The sequence below is a fragment of the Podarcis melisellensis genome, assembly GCF_964234715.1.
Source record: "Podarcis melisellensis genome assembly, chromosome: 3".
In the NCBI taxonomy this organism is placed as follows: Eukaryota; Metazoa; Chordata; class Lepidosauria; order Squamata; family Lacertidae; genus Podarcis; species Podarcis melisellensis.
The window spans coordinates 27,587,709-27,602,339 of record NC_138530.1 but is presented as its reverse complement, the minus strand read 5'-3'; the positions used below and the strand labels follow the sequence as shown (position 1 = coordinate 27,602,339).

General features: G+C 39.6%; 1 protein-coding gene across 7 annotated transcripts in view; it reads left to right on the top strand.

Moving 5' to 3' along the window:
• The window catches only part of USH2A (usherin), a 425,043-nt gene that overhangs the window by 23,578 nt on the left and 386,834 nt on the right, over positions 1-14,631 (top strand). For all 7 annotated transcript variants that reach the window (XR_014166233.1, XM_081903562.1, XM_081903561.1 and 4 more), the window contains exon 4: positions 12,661-12,796. Coding sequence is in view for 6 of the 7 variants with exons in the window: in XM_081903562.1 (XP_081759688.1) it covers positions 12,661-12,796 (136 nt within the window). In the remaining variant the exon portion in view is untranslated. The remainder of the gene's footprint in view (positions 1-12,660; positions 12,797-14,631) is intronic.

Sequence of the window (14,631 nt, the reverse complement as noted above, 5' to 3'; positions counted from 1 at the left end):
ATGGCCTCTTTGCCCACTTGATGACTGACCGACCAATTTCCGACGATGCTATGAAGGATCATAAAGTTTAGTTCCATGTGCATTGTGATGATAGTTGCATCTATATTTAAAGCTTTCTGTCACCGAAGCACTCTTGGTGTTGTCAGGCTGTCTGTTGGGCTGGATGAGCTGCAACTTCTTGCAATTGAATGTCAATAAGACCAAAGCAATTTTGGTTGATTCATAGCACCAGCTTAAGCATATTCACTTTCACAGATTACATTTGACAGATAGTTACCTTCAGTTGAACTCTGTGGTTAGAAGCCTTGGTGTACTCTTGACAGAGAGCTTAAGAGTTGATGCCTAATGTTTATTTCATGCCTTATTTTTACCTACCTAATACTGCACGGGAATGCCCACGTTTTAATATATTCAGAAAGGAAGTTATAGTCAGTCCAGCAGTTATCTGTAAGTATGGTGCCATCCCGATCCAATTTCAATATTAAAAATAAGCTTGGTTTTCCAATTAGGCAGTTTAAATTCAAGAAGGTAATCTGACAGCGGGGAAAAAAGGAACCTTCCAACCTCAATCCCCAATACAAAGTAATAAAATTGGAACCACAAACACAAAAGTGTATAAAAGGAACAAAAGTTAGGAAAGGTTGTAGGAGAGGCTACTGTTCAGAAATAGAGCACATTCTTTCTTTGCAGAAGATAATCATCACAGTCCAATCCCAGGGAATTCCTAGGTGAAAATGTAGTAGGAAGCAGGCTGGCTGGGAAGATTCTGGAAGTCTGGTCAGAATGCATATTGGGGAGGGGGAAACCACAGAGAAGAGGGTCCCCTGTAACAGATAACAAAGAGACCATGTCACAGGAACTAAATTAAAAATAGTATTAATTTAAACAGACAGAGAAAATACAAGCCGGAGCCACTAAGATGACAGACAAACAAGGACCATGGTATAAACTACAATCCAATTCTCAGAACATGTAAACAATCATAGAATTATCCAAACCACACAGGATGAGATCTCTAGGATGGAATCTCATTTCATACTTTTTTTGACACTTAGAGAATATTCATAGATAGCAGCAATTAACCACTTATTGCCTCAATTTATTTAATCTCTATACCGCAAATCATCCAAGGATCATAGGGCGGTTTACTAAGTAAAAACACAAAAATGTGTACCATTGTAACAAACAAAAACAATACCCCCTCACACGTAGTATAGAGGGTCATAGATCATTTAATTAGCCAAAGGGCTGGGAGAAGAGAGATGTTTTTTGCCTAGTGCTTAAAGATGTGTAAGGAAAATGCCAGGTATGCCTCCCTGGGGAGAACTTACCACAAGTGGGAAGCCACTGCAGAAAATGCCCATTCTCATTTTGCTACCTTCTGGATGTCTCTCATAGGAGGTACACAAAGAAGGGCCTCAGATGATTATAGCAGGGTCCAGGTCAGTCCATATATACATAGAGTGGAGAAGACTATATGTATCAGTTCAGAAAAATAAGAACTATACATCCATAAATGTTAAGAGTAGTTTCAGAGTGACTCCATGTTTAACAATGGGAAAGAGTAACAGAACAGCAGAGCAGTGGATTCAGCTTATCTGAAATGGGAGGGAAACATATTTTTGATCTTGCTCAGATTGGAGGAGAATTTTCAGCTATCTTGACCCACACAATAGGGTGCAGACATGGTCGTCACACAAATGACAGCACCCCGGCCGGCAGCACAACCCCCCTCTCAGTCAGCGCCTGCCCTCTCGCTCAGGCAAGCGGCCTTGCACACCACCAGTCAAGGTACAGCTGAAGACTTCCTCCACCAAGCCTAGCCTTCTGCTCTGTTGCCAAGATGTGCAGAGAACACACACATGCCCCCTAGAAGAGATGTTAGTAGGTTTACACTGAGTAAAACTTAGTTCAATACCACCTATAGTAATTTTATTGATTCCATATTTAGTTCCTTTGTGGATGCATAAAGATCAGGGTTTACAGAAGACAGTTTTTCAGGTGAAACAGCACCATAGTTGGCAGCATCATCAGGAAGTTTTGCTACCCAGCTTGGATGTTACCATTGGTCTGTCAGACATTATGCAGATAAATTATCTGAGCTGGCTTGTCCTCCAGGACGTCATCCTTTGATTTCTGCTGTGTTAACATGGCATTTGCATTTTTTTTTGGTCTTCTCAAGAACGAGGCCCCAGACAAATTCCTCGTGACATATGCAGAGAAGCCCTTTCATGTTAAAGTGACGTGTTTCTTGTTCTCATGTGTTTGCTATATAAATTCATTATCTCTTGCCAATCTTTAGATCTGCCAAGAACCCTCTGTGTTCTCTCAATTTTCATTCCGAATCAAATATTAAAATGCAAACAGCAAATGATTAAAAATATTCTCTCCACCCCACCCTCACGGTGTGCCTCACAAGAGGATAATGATATACAGTAGATTGCACAAATACTGTACAAAGCTTAATACAGACGGGTGTGCCACACAGACTATAAGAGGCCAAGAATGGTACCAGGGTAGAAGCTGCCATTCTAGCAATCACTGTCATGGCGTTCAAAGGCAACACCAAATTGGGGGGTAGAGGGAATGCAATAGGAGCAAGATGTGTGTATCAGACTCATTTGACTTCTAAAAGGCTTGTCAGGCACTAGATTAATGAACTCTAATCTTTACCTCCTCCCACATTTTAAAAGCTTTTTTTAAAAAAAAATGGCATAGGGAGAGAGTTGCTGAAACTAGAAATGTGGGAAATGCTGAGCATGCCTATACTAAATCTGGGGTGGGGAACCTGTAGCCCTCCTGTTGTTGTTGGACTCCATCTCCCATCTCCCCCAGCCAGCATGGCCAATGGTCAGGAATGATGCGAGTTATACTTTAGCACCATTGGGGTGGCACAAGTCCCACATATCTATGCTAAGTCTAGTGTGGTGTAGTAGTTAGAGTGTTGAACTAGGACCTGGGAGACCAGAGTTCGTAATCCCCACTCAGCCATGAAGCTCACCAACTGCAGGATCAGCCCTATAATCAACTCCTTTCATGCATTGCGCTTCAGTCATTTGCCCTTATCCAGTCCATCATGGAGCCCAGTTTGTTTATATTGACCAATTTGTTTTTTAAAACATCTAACAGCCAGTATTAAAAGGCATTAAACAGCTATTCTAGATAAATACCAGGAAGAACTCCACTTTAATAAATTGCATTATAGTAGAAAGCAGAATAAAGAATCCTCTTCAAAAGCAAGCGAGAAAGTATACGGTAGATTCCCCTCTATAAGCGCTCACATGAGTCCTGTTATGAAATAACAACAAAACGTGCTGCTACTCTCACCAGGAGAAAACCATTACTATTTATGATACTGGAATGAGAGATTACGAGAACAGCAAACTCATTTTTACCTGTGACCAGTGCCTTATTAACCCCTACACAGTCCACTGACCCATAACCATTGAGTTCCTATCGTTCCATTTAATTAACCATTTAATGCACTTCTAAAGCAAGATGTCCAGGAAGCACAGATCATAGGGTAGCGTATGCACCACACTTTGACCCCTTTCCTTTTGGTAAGCCTCCTGTTCTCAAGGTAGCTAATATGCACCTCACTTTGCTTTCTCCATGACTTTATTCTTGATTCAGCAGCTTTCACAGCCATACACATCACACACATTTAAAAAATAACTAATGTGTATTTGGGTTGCAATTGTAGAATAGTTAGAAGAAATTATTCATGCATAAGTCCCTTGGGCTTCAGACAGAACTATTCCTGCGTAACTGATGGCAGGGTTGCACCCATAGTATTTACCCTTAAATAACTCTAGAAGAGAGGCTATTCATTGTTTTTAGATTAAAGATGGGGGCCATCATTCATAGAACAGAAGCTGCAGAAGTTACTTGTGCCATGGTTATTTCGGATAGGGGCATAACTGGAGAGGAGCATGCAGTGACAAGTAAAATTCTACCACCATGATTTTGTTTTCAAGTTAGAGTGATGGTGAAGTCCAGCTGATTGCTATATTTGTGGAGAGTTTCTGGCAGCATATTTGGTGCTATCTTGTGGACAGGTACAGAAAGACAGATAAACTTATCCCACCTTCTCTTCCTTCACTACAAATGGCTTGGTCCTCATTTCTAAAATCTCCCACCTTGTGCTCCACCACAACTGCAGTGGTCACCCTCTTGATGGTGCCTTCCAGACATCAAAGAACAACATATTGGGAAAGGAATATGCTGGCCCAGTTATAGAACTCCTGATCTCTTGATAGATGTACAAAGTCTTGACTTGTATGCTTTCTGAAATGATTTAGGTCCTACTTCCAGGTTTCCCATAACCATTTGGTTGACCACTGTGTGAATAGGATTCTAGATTAGATAGGCCTTTGGTCCAATCTAGCAGTGCTCTTCTTGTGTTTTTAAATTAGCTTTGATTTTCATGTGTAACCTAGTAGCTTGGCATCAACAGGATATCATATATTTTTATATGAACTGAGTTTTTTTAAAGTGCTGACTCTAAAGCACAGAACTGGTTTTAACTAATAAATGTGCAGTCAAAACAAGAATATTTAGAGAACCTGAAGGGATAATTCATTTTATCCTTGAGTTTCTTGATTTCTTAATAGAAAGGTATCACTAATTTCTTCTTTTATCACCTCTACTATCTGTTGTATTTTCTTGTATCTGTTGTCATCGGTAACTACTGTTGATTTGTTGTCTCTATTAAGCCATTCAAGGAAGCTATAGACCTGTCATTTTGGTCATAACCTTAATCTGTTTTCTCACCTTGGAATTAATGTAGTGTCTATTCCTGTAGAGTGAGTTTATTCAGAAGGAACTTGATATGCACCAGTATTGGGATTGAGGAAATGTGGGATAGTGAAGAGGATGGAAGAAGATATATGCATATATTTACCTAATAACAGTCTAAGTTAAGTTGCATAACAGCTCATATGTAGAGAGTACCTGTTATGATAACTCAATGAATGGAGTTGATAGAACTTCAGTTTACTTGATTGTAAGAAAAAAATAGCCCAGTGCTCCACAATCTAAGGTTGGTGAATTGAAGGTCAGCCTCCATGTCTGCGCTGCCACAGCTATATAACTAACCAATTTAAACTGGATATTATGTAAGAGTCCAGCTTTAATTTGGTCCCCTAACAAGTACAATAATTGCAGCAAAAAAAATTCAGCCTTTCTGTCTATTAACTTGCTGGGGACACAAAGTGAAGCTGGATTGTTTCAAGATACCACAAAAGAACAATCTAAATGGCCAACTCCTTTGTGTAGAGATGCTCATTGTGTAGATGGAGACAAATCTACACACCCACACAAATCTTTCCCTTGTGCGTGTTTGTGCAAGTATGAAGAAAATTCTTCCATATTCTGTGAGATATGCACACATACATCACATGATATCATCTACCACGTAGAATGACTTGAAGGGGCCTCTTTGTGGAAGCTGTACTATGGTAAGTATCCCTTAGTGGATATTAGAACAAGGAGGTATTAATCTTGGTTTCAGGAAATGTTCTCCTATTTCAGCTGGGTCAAAAGTAGTGCTTTCAGATGGGGGGGGGGGGAGAGAAATAATTCTCAACACACTTGAATTGTGAAAATATCCAACTATTTAATATCCTGTTTGCTGCCATTGTTTGGAGTATCTGCTGCTGCTGTTTTGGGGGCATCCCCCCCCTTCCTGTTATTGCATCTTCTTCTTCTATGATTAGTCACATGGGCAATGCCAGCCAATTAATGCCTACATGTAGTGAAGCAGGATTATGCTAAGCGTTGTGCTAATCAGTGTTGGCTATGTAATGTCAGTGCTAGAAAAGGAAGCCAAAGTAGAGGAAAGGCAATGATTTCTGAATCAATTGTACCTATATTTGCTCTGGAATCTCAAAAGGGTGCATTCAGACATGGGAATTATGGCATTCATTTTCCTGGTTATAAGGCTAGTGCTTTTGTTCCAGTTTCTAACATTCATTTCAAACTGCATAAAGGTTGTGTCATGGAACTTTGGCTTGTTGATCAATATACCACCACATCTTACTAAATGTCATTCATACCAGTGGCTGTGTTGTGACTCTACAGGAGATATATATGGGGATGTCGCCTCCATTTATGCACATGCAAGATTCCCTCCCCCATGATTTACCCATGGAAATAGGAGGAAAGAACTGTATGCTGGAACTATCCCCAAAATTGTCATGTTGTGTAACCCACAGAAATGGCAGGAAAATCACAGTGCAAAACTCCCATGATTTTTTTTTTGGGGGGGGGATTAATGGGGCTGCAAACAGATATTTATCTGGAAGTGATTGACACAGGAATTAGTGCTAAACTTCCGCAAGATTTCCAAAAGTGGCTTTCACATGGCATCAAAGGTAACATAAAATATGAAAACTATTAGGTAAGGAAATACCAGGAAAACAGAATGAAATGCTATCTGAATGCAACCATAGTGAGTGCAATAAATTCACAATGTTACATAGCCAATAAGAATTAGTTATGTTCTGGTGTCATTGAGGACAGACAAAGCCAATTTGGAATGAAATGAAAGCTTTCTGAATGTGTATACTTTCAAATACCATTATAAAATTGCTGAAGGAGTCTAGATCCTTCAGGGATAATGTTCACAAAAGGCATTCCCCTTGGTTCTCCCATAATATTAGCTGATCACTTCTATCCTCTTAGATCAGGGAAGGAAATCAGTGGAACTCCAGCTGTTGCTGAACTCTCATCAGCCATAGTTAGCTCCTCCATGTCAATGATTCTGGGAAGGAAGACTTGAGAATGGTTCCCAAGTATTACTGGTGGAGAGATGTATTTGTATGTAATGTGGCATGGCTTAATTTCTAAATTGTTAGTTACTTTGACATAGAAAGGGTAAATTGACTGATCTAACAGCAAAATGTGAGGAAAGAAAATCCACTATTAATAATCACAAATTTTGAAATACACAATTGTCAGATGTTTTGGGCCAATTCTGACGCTTCTCCTTCTCCTTTAACCCCATAAATATTTTCATATGTTTAACTTAGACCACGTTGGAGAGAAGGGTGCCTCCCGGTCGTGTACTAAGAACCAAATGATAAATATAGGAGCTATAGCAGAATATTATCCTGAATTATTGTAATAAGCACATTTTTAATAGAGGCAAGCAAGCTAATCCTCAGCCAGAAGAACAAATGTTCCTACCACGAAAAGAAGGTATAAGATGCATTTCATTTCTGACTTAAAAATAAAGGTGCACTTAAACTTGTAAAAGACAACATTTTTATTTGAATGATATGACAGAACTGTCACCGGACTGTTACCTGCTATAAAGCAAGCAGAAGAATTATTACCTTTATTAGGCCAGTGACACTGAGCTTTAGCCATACATTTCTAACTTCTGTCCCTCTACAGAGACAATTTTCTTTTCTTAAATAAACTGTCATGCTAGTGTTAATATATTGTTGGCTCTCTCATACTCTGAGAATACTGCTGATATAAAACATGTATATGTTAGATTGGTAATAGTATCTTTAGTGTAGCTGACTAGAACAAATGCGTTTCCCTCATGGCTGTGCTAATGTGATAAAGGAAAATTGGCTGTTCATCAGCTTTTGGCTGGGTAAAGACAGTAGAGATGGAACCACATTCTTTTTTATGCATTAATACCGCTAAGAACTTTTCACTAGTTATATTTCATGTTGCCTGTGTGTGCAAAGATGTTGTAAAACATGAGATAATGCTACAAATAACAAAGCAGAAAAGGCTGTATCTTTTATAATGATAACAGTCAAACACCAAAAGGACAGTAACAGGCTGTAAAAAAAATGTGTGATGGAAAAAAGAAAATCATTGCAAGCCACACACTCTCACCCCCCCATATAGACTTTGTATTAAAATAAAATAAAAAACATTCACATGTTCATTGTGCATTGTTGTGTCAATAGATAAAAGCTAACAGCAAATGAGAGTGATGTTCTGTGAGTGGGAAAATTCCCATATGCGAGAACTTTCTTGAACCAAATCGCACTGCCTAGCCATTATGATAATACCCTTCAGATTTTTCTTCAGCGGAAGGGCAATGATTCCATATATCTCAAATTTGGACAATATTGACTGCTTCTGGAAATAAAAATAATAAACCCCAGCATCTGTTTTTATTTATTTTTATTTAAGGAAGGAGAATTTGTCTCCATAAAAATCAATTTTCTATTCATTTCACATTTTCTTAGTTAAAATAGTAATGCAGCCAAGGGTGCCTGAAGCACTAATGATAACCATTCAGGCTTAGATTTCTAGATAACTGTGGCTGTTTATATTGGTCAGAAATGTATGTAGCTTTATTGACAGTGGAATGGGATTTTGAATGCTCATGTTCTGATTTTCCAAATGAATTTTTCAGGGCCTAGCTTCTGCACCAAATTATTCTGGCTTTTCATAAGCCTTTTGTTTGTCCTTATACACTCATTGTTTCTAGGATGCAATTATTCCAGTCCCATTTGATTTGATTAGAGTGGATATCAAGGCAGACTAAAGCACTCTAGCTTCTCTCAGCATCTATTTGGAGAGACAATTCAGCAGTCATCCCTTTAAACTCATGAGTACCTGTTTATGCAAAATGGAAATAGGTTTTCACAAACTGGCAGCAAGAACAGTAGCAGCAGCAAGAACGACAACAACAACAAAAGCTTTAAAACCCCAGGCTCTCCAACCTCTTCTTTGAAACAAGCTGTTCGCTGGTAAAAGCTAACAACTTTCATACAGAAATATTTTTTAAGGTTTATTAAAACATGAACAAGTAATTCATCAAAGTTGAAATTATGCTTGGCACCTCGATAGGGAAGGGGTTCTTCATGCACATCAAAAGATACGTCCAGTTAGTAGTTCAGAGGGATCTGGGTGAGCTTCATAATGTTTATGGGGATGTACATTCAGATGTGCATCTGCATTGGCTATGAGTGCAGCAAGGTGCTCTGCATATGAGTAACCCTTGTGATGTGTGAGTGTGTGTATCGCCACCAGTGTGCATGGGGCTTTCCAGAGTACAAGCGGGTTGGTAAACAGAGAAGCAATAGGCAGTTGTTGAAGTCGCATTTCTGTTGATTTTGAAGAGTGGTGATGTCCCTTGAATCATCTACACTTTCCAACAACAATTATTATATTGTTTAGCTCTGGACTAAACATAGTAGTAGGGAGGCGGGTGGCACTGTGGGTTGAACCACAGAGCCTAGGACTTGCCGGTCAGAAGGTTGGTGGTTCAAATCCCCATGACGGGGTGAGCTCCCGGTGCTCAGTCCCTGCTCCTGCCAACCTAGCACTTTGAAAGCACGTCAAAGTGCAAGTAGATAAATAGGTACCACTCCAGTGGGAAGGTAAACGGCGTTTCTGTGTGCTGCTCTTCTTCTCCAGAAGCGGTTTAGTCATGCTGGCCACATGACCTGGAAGCCGTACGCCGGCTCCCTTGGCCAATAAAGCAAGATGAGCGCCGCAACCCCCGAGTCGGTCACGACTGGATCTAATGGTCAGGGGTCCCTTTTAAGCATAGTAGTAACTGATTTTTTCTATCTTAAAAAAGAGGCCCTCTCTTCATTGGGATACATTTGTTCATAGTTCATGAGTGAGTCATTGAATTGCCAGAATGATTTTTGAGAGTACCTGACGTACTTAATAAAAATGGAAAGATCTGGCCACAAGGTAATAAACATTACTGCAGTTTCTTTCCCCCATCTTCTCCTGCTTTTAAAGAAATCTTAAATTCCAACATCAGACCAAAAATTAGGTTATAAAATTTCACCCTGTTTCAAAACTCATAACTACTTTTAGAGGAGATTGACACGCTATGCTGGATTAAGCAGCTATTCAGGGCTAATATGGCTTTTACCCCATGACTTCCTCCCAGTAGTATTACAGCATCATATGTACCCTCTTGGGCAAAACATGGATAAAAGCCAATTAGTTCAACTTAAAAGTTTCATCTGAATGCACCATTGAGGGATTGTTGGCAACTCATTTCAATTCACCATGCCCCAGTTATAGATTGAATGCTTTCAAGAATCTTTCAGATTCTTGACTAATAACTGGACATGTTAGTTGCAATGCTCTTAGTGTGATGCAGAGAGAACTGTGAGCTAAAAACGCAATCTATGCCAATATCTACTCATAAAAGCAGAAAGTATTTTAATCAGAAAAGACAGAATGGGTAGTAATAATAATAATTTTGTTATTTATACCCCACCCATTTGGCTGGGTTTCACATTACATGCATCATCATGACTGGTGTGTCCCATGTGAGGGAACGATATGCATCCCAGAACTTCCAGACAGGCGCAACCAATATTCTGAAGCAGCTCACAAACACCACATTTTCATGACTGTGTGTATGTACAAAGAAGCCTGATAAAACAGTGGTTATTGGAATGGTGCTGCTGATCTTATCAATCCTATTGCACTCAGAAACCTAGTACAGCAAAGCATTTAAGGAACTGAACTATGAATCAGGACTGTGTCACTGGTTCAAATCTGACCAATGCCATTAAATGACTAGGTACCCTTTGCCAAGCCACTCTTGCCAAGTCTCGGTCCCCCTATGAAGAAATAAGTACAAATGAGGGTGTAATAGGCGGTAAGCTTTTGCTACAATATCTCTTGGTCTTTACTAATATATTATGCTGAATAATAAGTGTTTTCTTTTTGTTCTTGTTTATGTTCTGTGTCTCAGTTGCGGGTCAACTTCATGCCTACACCGCTCGCTTGCCTGTAGGTCTGATCTGCCCATCTCAAGCAATTTTCTATGACTCCCCCAAACCCCACCAATTTCTATGGTGGCAATAAAAGAGATAAAAGAAAATAGACAAACCACATGCTATTACTGCTGCTTCCTCCTTCCTGCAGCATGGTAGGATTGAAAATTACCCTCTCCTTGCTCATTAGATGATCAGTCTGATGAGTGAGGAGGAAATAATAAATTCTCCCCTCAGCTCATCTGCACAGATCAGCTGACAAGGGTTGTGTGTCCTGTGCATGTGTCTGTGTGGGATGGCCACACTTACTTTTCGCCCTACCCATCATTGGCATGTGGCCTTAGGTGGAGGGAGGGAGGGAGGGAGGGAGGGAGGGAGGGAGAGAGAGAGAGAGAGAGAGAGAGAGAGAGAGAGAGAGAACTTACACACACACCCTTTTTGTTAAGACCAGTAAAGTGGGTCCTTTTGATAGTTCCACTGCCCACAGAAACTCAGCGGCCCAGAATACTGCATTCTCTGTGGCAGCCCCTAAGTTATGAAACTCCCTTTCCCCAGAGATGTGTCTGACAACTTCATTATATAGCTTTTGGTGAATGCTGAAGATCTACCCCCCTACCCTGTCCTTTGACACCGGAGATGAATATTTTCAGCCCCCAACTCATGTTTTGGAATTGCATCTTTTTTGGTAACTAAGTTTTTTAACCTGTTTGTAATGCTGTAACCCACCCTGGGACCTTTGGCAATAAATTTAAATTGTCACCATCTGCTAAAAAAAGAAGTGAAATTAAAGGTGTGGTTTTTTCCTAAGGTATCAGATGCAACAAATGTATGGAATGATTACATATTCATTTACTCTTATAGGACCCCAGTAAGCATTGCAGCAATATAAATGCTTGAGAAGCATTTTAAACATTTGATAATGTTACGAAATGTTTGTGAATACTTTGATTATCATCACTACATTGCATGCACAGTCTTGACACATGGTGGAAAAGAAGAACAGCTGTAGATGGAGGTTGTGGACTGTGCTTCATTGGAGGTTTTTAAGCAGAGGTTGGGTGGCCATCTGTCATGGATGCTTTAGCTGAAATTCCTGCATTGCAGGGGGTTGGACTAGATGACCCTTGGGGTCCCTGCCAACTCTATGATTCTATGAGTAAGTACCTCCATATGTTTTTCTCCTGGTCTTAGGAGGGGCTTTTGGTGGTGAGCAGTCCTTTGACACCATTCAGTGTCTTTTACTGTCTTCCATGATGGTAGACCTTTAAGAAAATCCGAAGAGTTCATCCATGAACACCCTTCCTTCTTAAAGCAAGAAGACTGAACAGATATGGACTCTTAAGAGCAATGACTTCCAATCTACTCAAATACCTCCTGACAAAAAAAAAAAAAAGGAAGAAGAATTATCCTGCATTACATAGTGCCATCTTGGAATTTAGGAAGCAAGGAGTTTCCATCTCTGCATCTGGTTAGCACGCAGATGCATGATGAAAGAGAAGTTATCAATCAATGACATACCAGTATAATTAACTATGCTTGCCTACAATTTATTTGTTGTCATCAGAATACTGACAGTAATAATTCAGATTAGTATCTACACATGGCTATATAACGTTGGTGTTCAATTATATCAGTGTTATTTGGTGATGCACATGGGACAAAGAAGATACTAAATGTTATCTTGTTATAGGATAAATGTTACCCTGGTTCATGTTTAATTTACCCATTGAAGGGCTTTTCCTTTTCAGTAGTTGTATCTTCTCTAACAGGGACTGGTTAGAAAATGTATAAGGTGCTTTTCTGGTGATTTAACTGAAACAATGGCACACTCTATTCCACACAAGGCGGTAAATAACAGATGAGATTAGACTGAGTATTTTGTTTCATTTTTAAAAAATAATAAAAAGGGCTTTTCCTTCCAAATGCAATTTTATAGGTTCACCACAGAAGAATCAATTTCTTTATAAATGGTTTGGAAGATGACAACACAGTTTTTGACTCCAGAATTCTTGCTGGGTTAATTGCAGATCCCTCTGCTGATGGCGAATGGCGAATTGGGCAAAATTTAAATGGTAAGTCTGAGTATTAAGGGAAGATCATATTCTGTGGTATGGCCTTCCTGTATTGGCTGGAAGTTGGACTTTATGACCTGTTATTCTACTATCTTTCGCAAGAGATATTTAATTGGATAGCAAAATGCTACTCCACCTGCTTCAATATCTACTTTTATCATATGTTTTCATCTCAAAATGTCACACCATTGCCAGGTTTGGAGATAGGGAGGCACCAGTGCCTTGCATTCCTCTTCCATCCCAGTTTCAGCAAGCATAGACTTGTCCTCTATTCCTCTCCTAACTGCACAGAATTGCTACTGTGGCCAACTATAAGATAATGTGGGGGAAGAAGGGGAAGCTGAGGCATTTTTATCTTCTCTGAAGCTCATTGGAAGAGGAAAATGTCAGGATTCTTCAATGCTAACGTCACTAAATTTATTATTCATTTATCTAAATTTGTATACCACTTTACAGTAAATAAAACCTCTAAGCAGTTTACCAAAAATTACATTAAAGTTATCCATAAAATCAAATGTGTTTTTAAAAAAATCAAAATATAATTAAAGTCATCAGTGAAACCAGAATTACATATTCAAATACATGTCAGTTTTTACATGTCTGGGTAGGCTTGCCTAAAGAAACCTGTTTTTAGCAGGCAGTGAAAAGAGTACAATGAAGGTCCTGCCTGGTGTCAGTAGGCAAAGGAGTACCATTGTGTTGCCATGCTAAAAGATCTATTCCTCACAAATGTGGAACGATTATTTTATGGCAGTTCCTCAGACTGGGCATAGGTGATCCTTTAAATAAACTGGTCCAAAACTGTTCAGAGTGTGTGTTCCAAAACTGGCTGAGCTCCAGTTTTGCAAAGGACTAACAGAATCCTGTCAGAAGTGTGGTGGTGCATGTAGGTCAGGGGTAGGCAACCTAAGGTGTGGGGGCCGGATGTGGCCCAATCGCCTTCTCAATCCAGCCCGCGGATAGTCCGGGAATCAGCGTGCTTTTATATGAGTAGAATGTGTGCTTTTATTTAAAATGCATCTCCGGGTTATTTGTGGGGCCTGTCTGGTGTTTTTACATGAGTAGAATGTGTGTTTTTATTTAAAATACATCTCTGGGTTATTTGTGGGGCATAGGAATTGATCCCCTCCCCCCCAAAAAATAGTCCAGCCCACCACACGGTCTGACCCCTGCTATAGGTTGTTGAACTCAGCATTCATTCCCCCACAAGGTGACTTAGAAATGTAAATGTTTTGAGTTCCTTGCAATGTGATCTACAAGTTCCTTTGACAACTGAAAACAATTAATACAAAAGCAACTTTGGAAAAGAAATGGAAATGAAGACTGAGTTATTATCACAGAAATACCAAATGTTTTGTAATTGTCCTGGCTGAATATTTGGTGAAGCGGAGATAAAATAATTTTTCACCATGTTCTGAACATTGCCATCAATATAAGGTGCCAGTGGTTTTGCAGCTCCCTTAAATTCTGTTTGGTGATGAATTGGTCCTGCAGATTTATTAAGGCTGAGTATCACTGATCCAGAACATACTGCAATTTGGAGCTAAGTCCTAAATATATCTGCATCTGGCTTGGAGAAATGTTTGATTCATTCCAATAGAACCATCCAGCTCCTATATATCAAGAGTTGAAAATTCTCATTTCAAAGTGCTTCTTGTTGACACTGTCACTTTTGAATACCAGACACACAATAATTGTGTGGAAGAAAAAGAAGTCTTTAAAAACATACCTTTCACCTTTATTGCATAAAGTGACAGCTACAGTTGTCTCTACTGTATCTCTTCTCTAATTAGAGGTGGCACATGGGCTGCCTCATTACTTCTGTCTAATGAGCC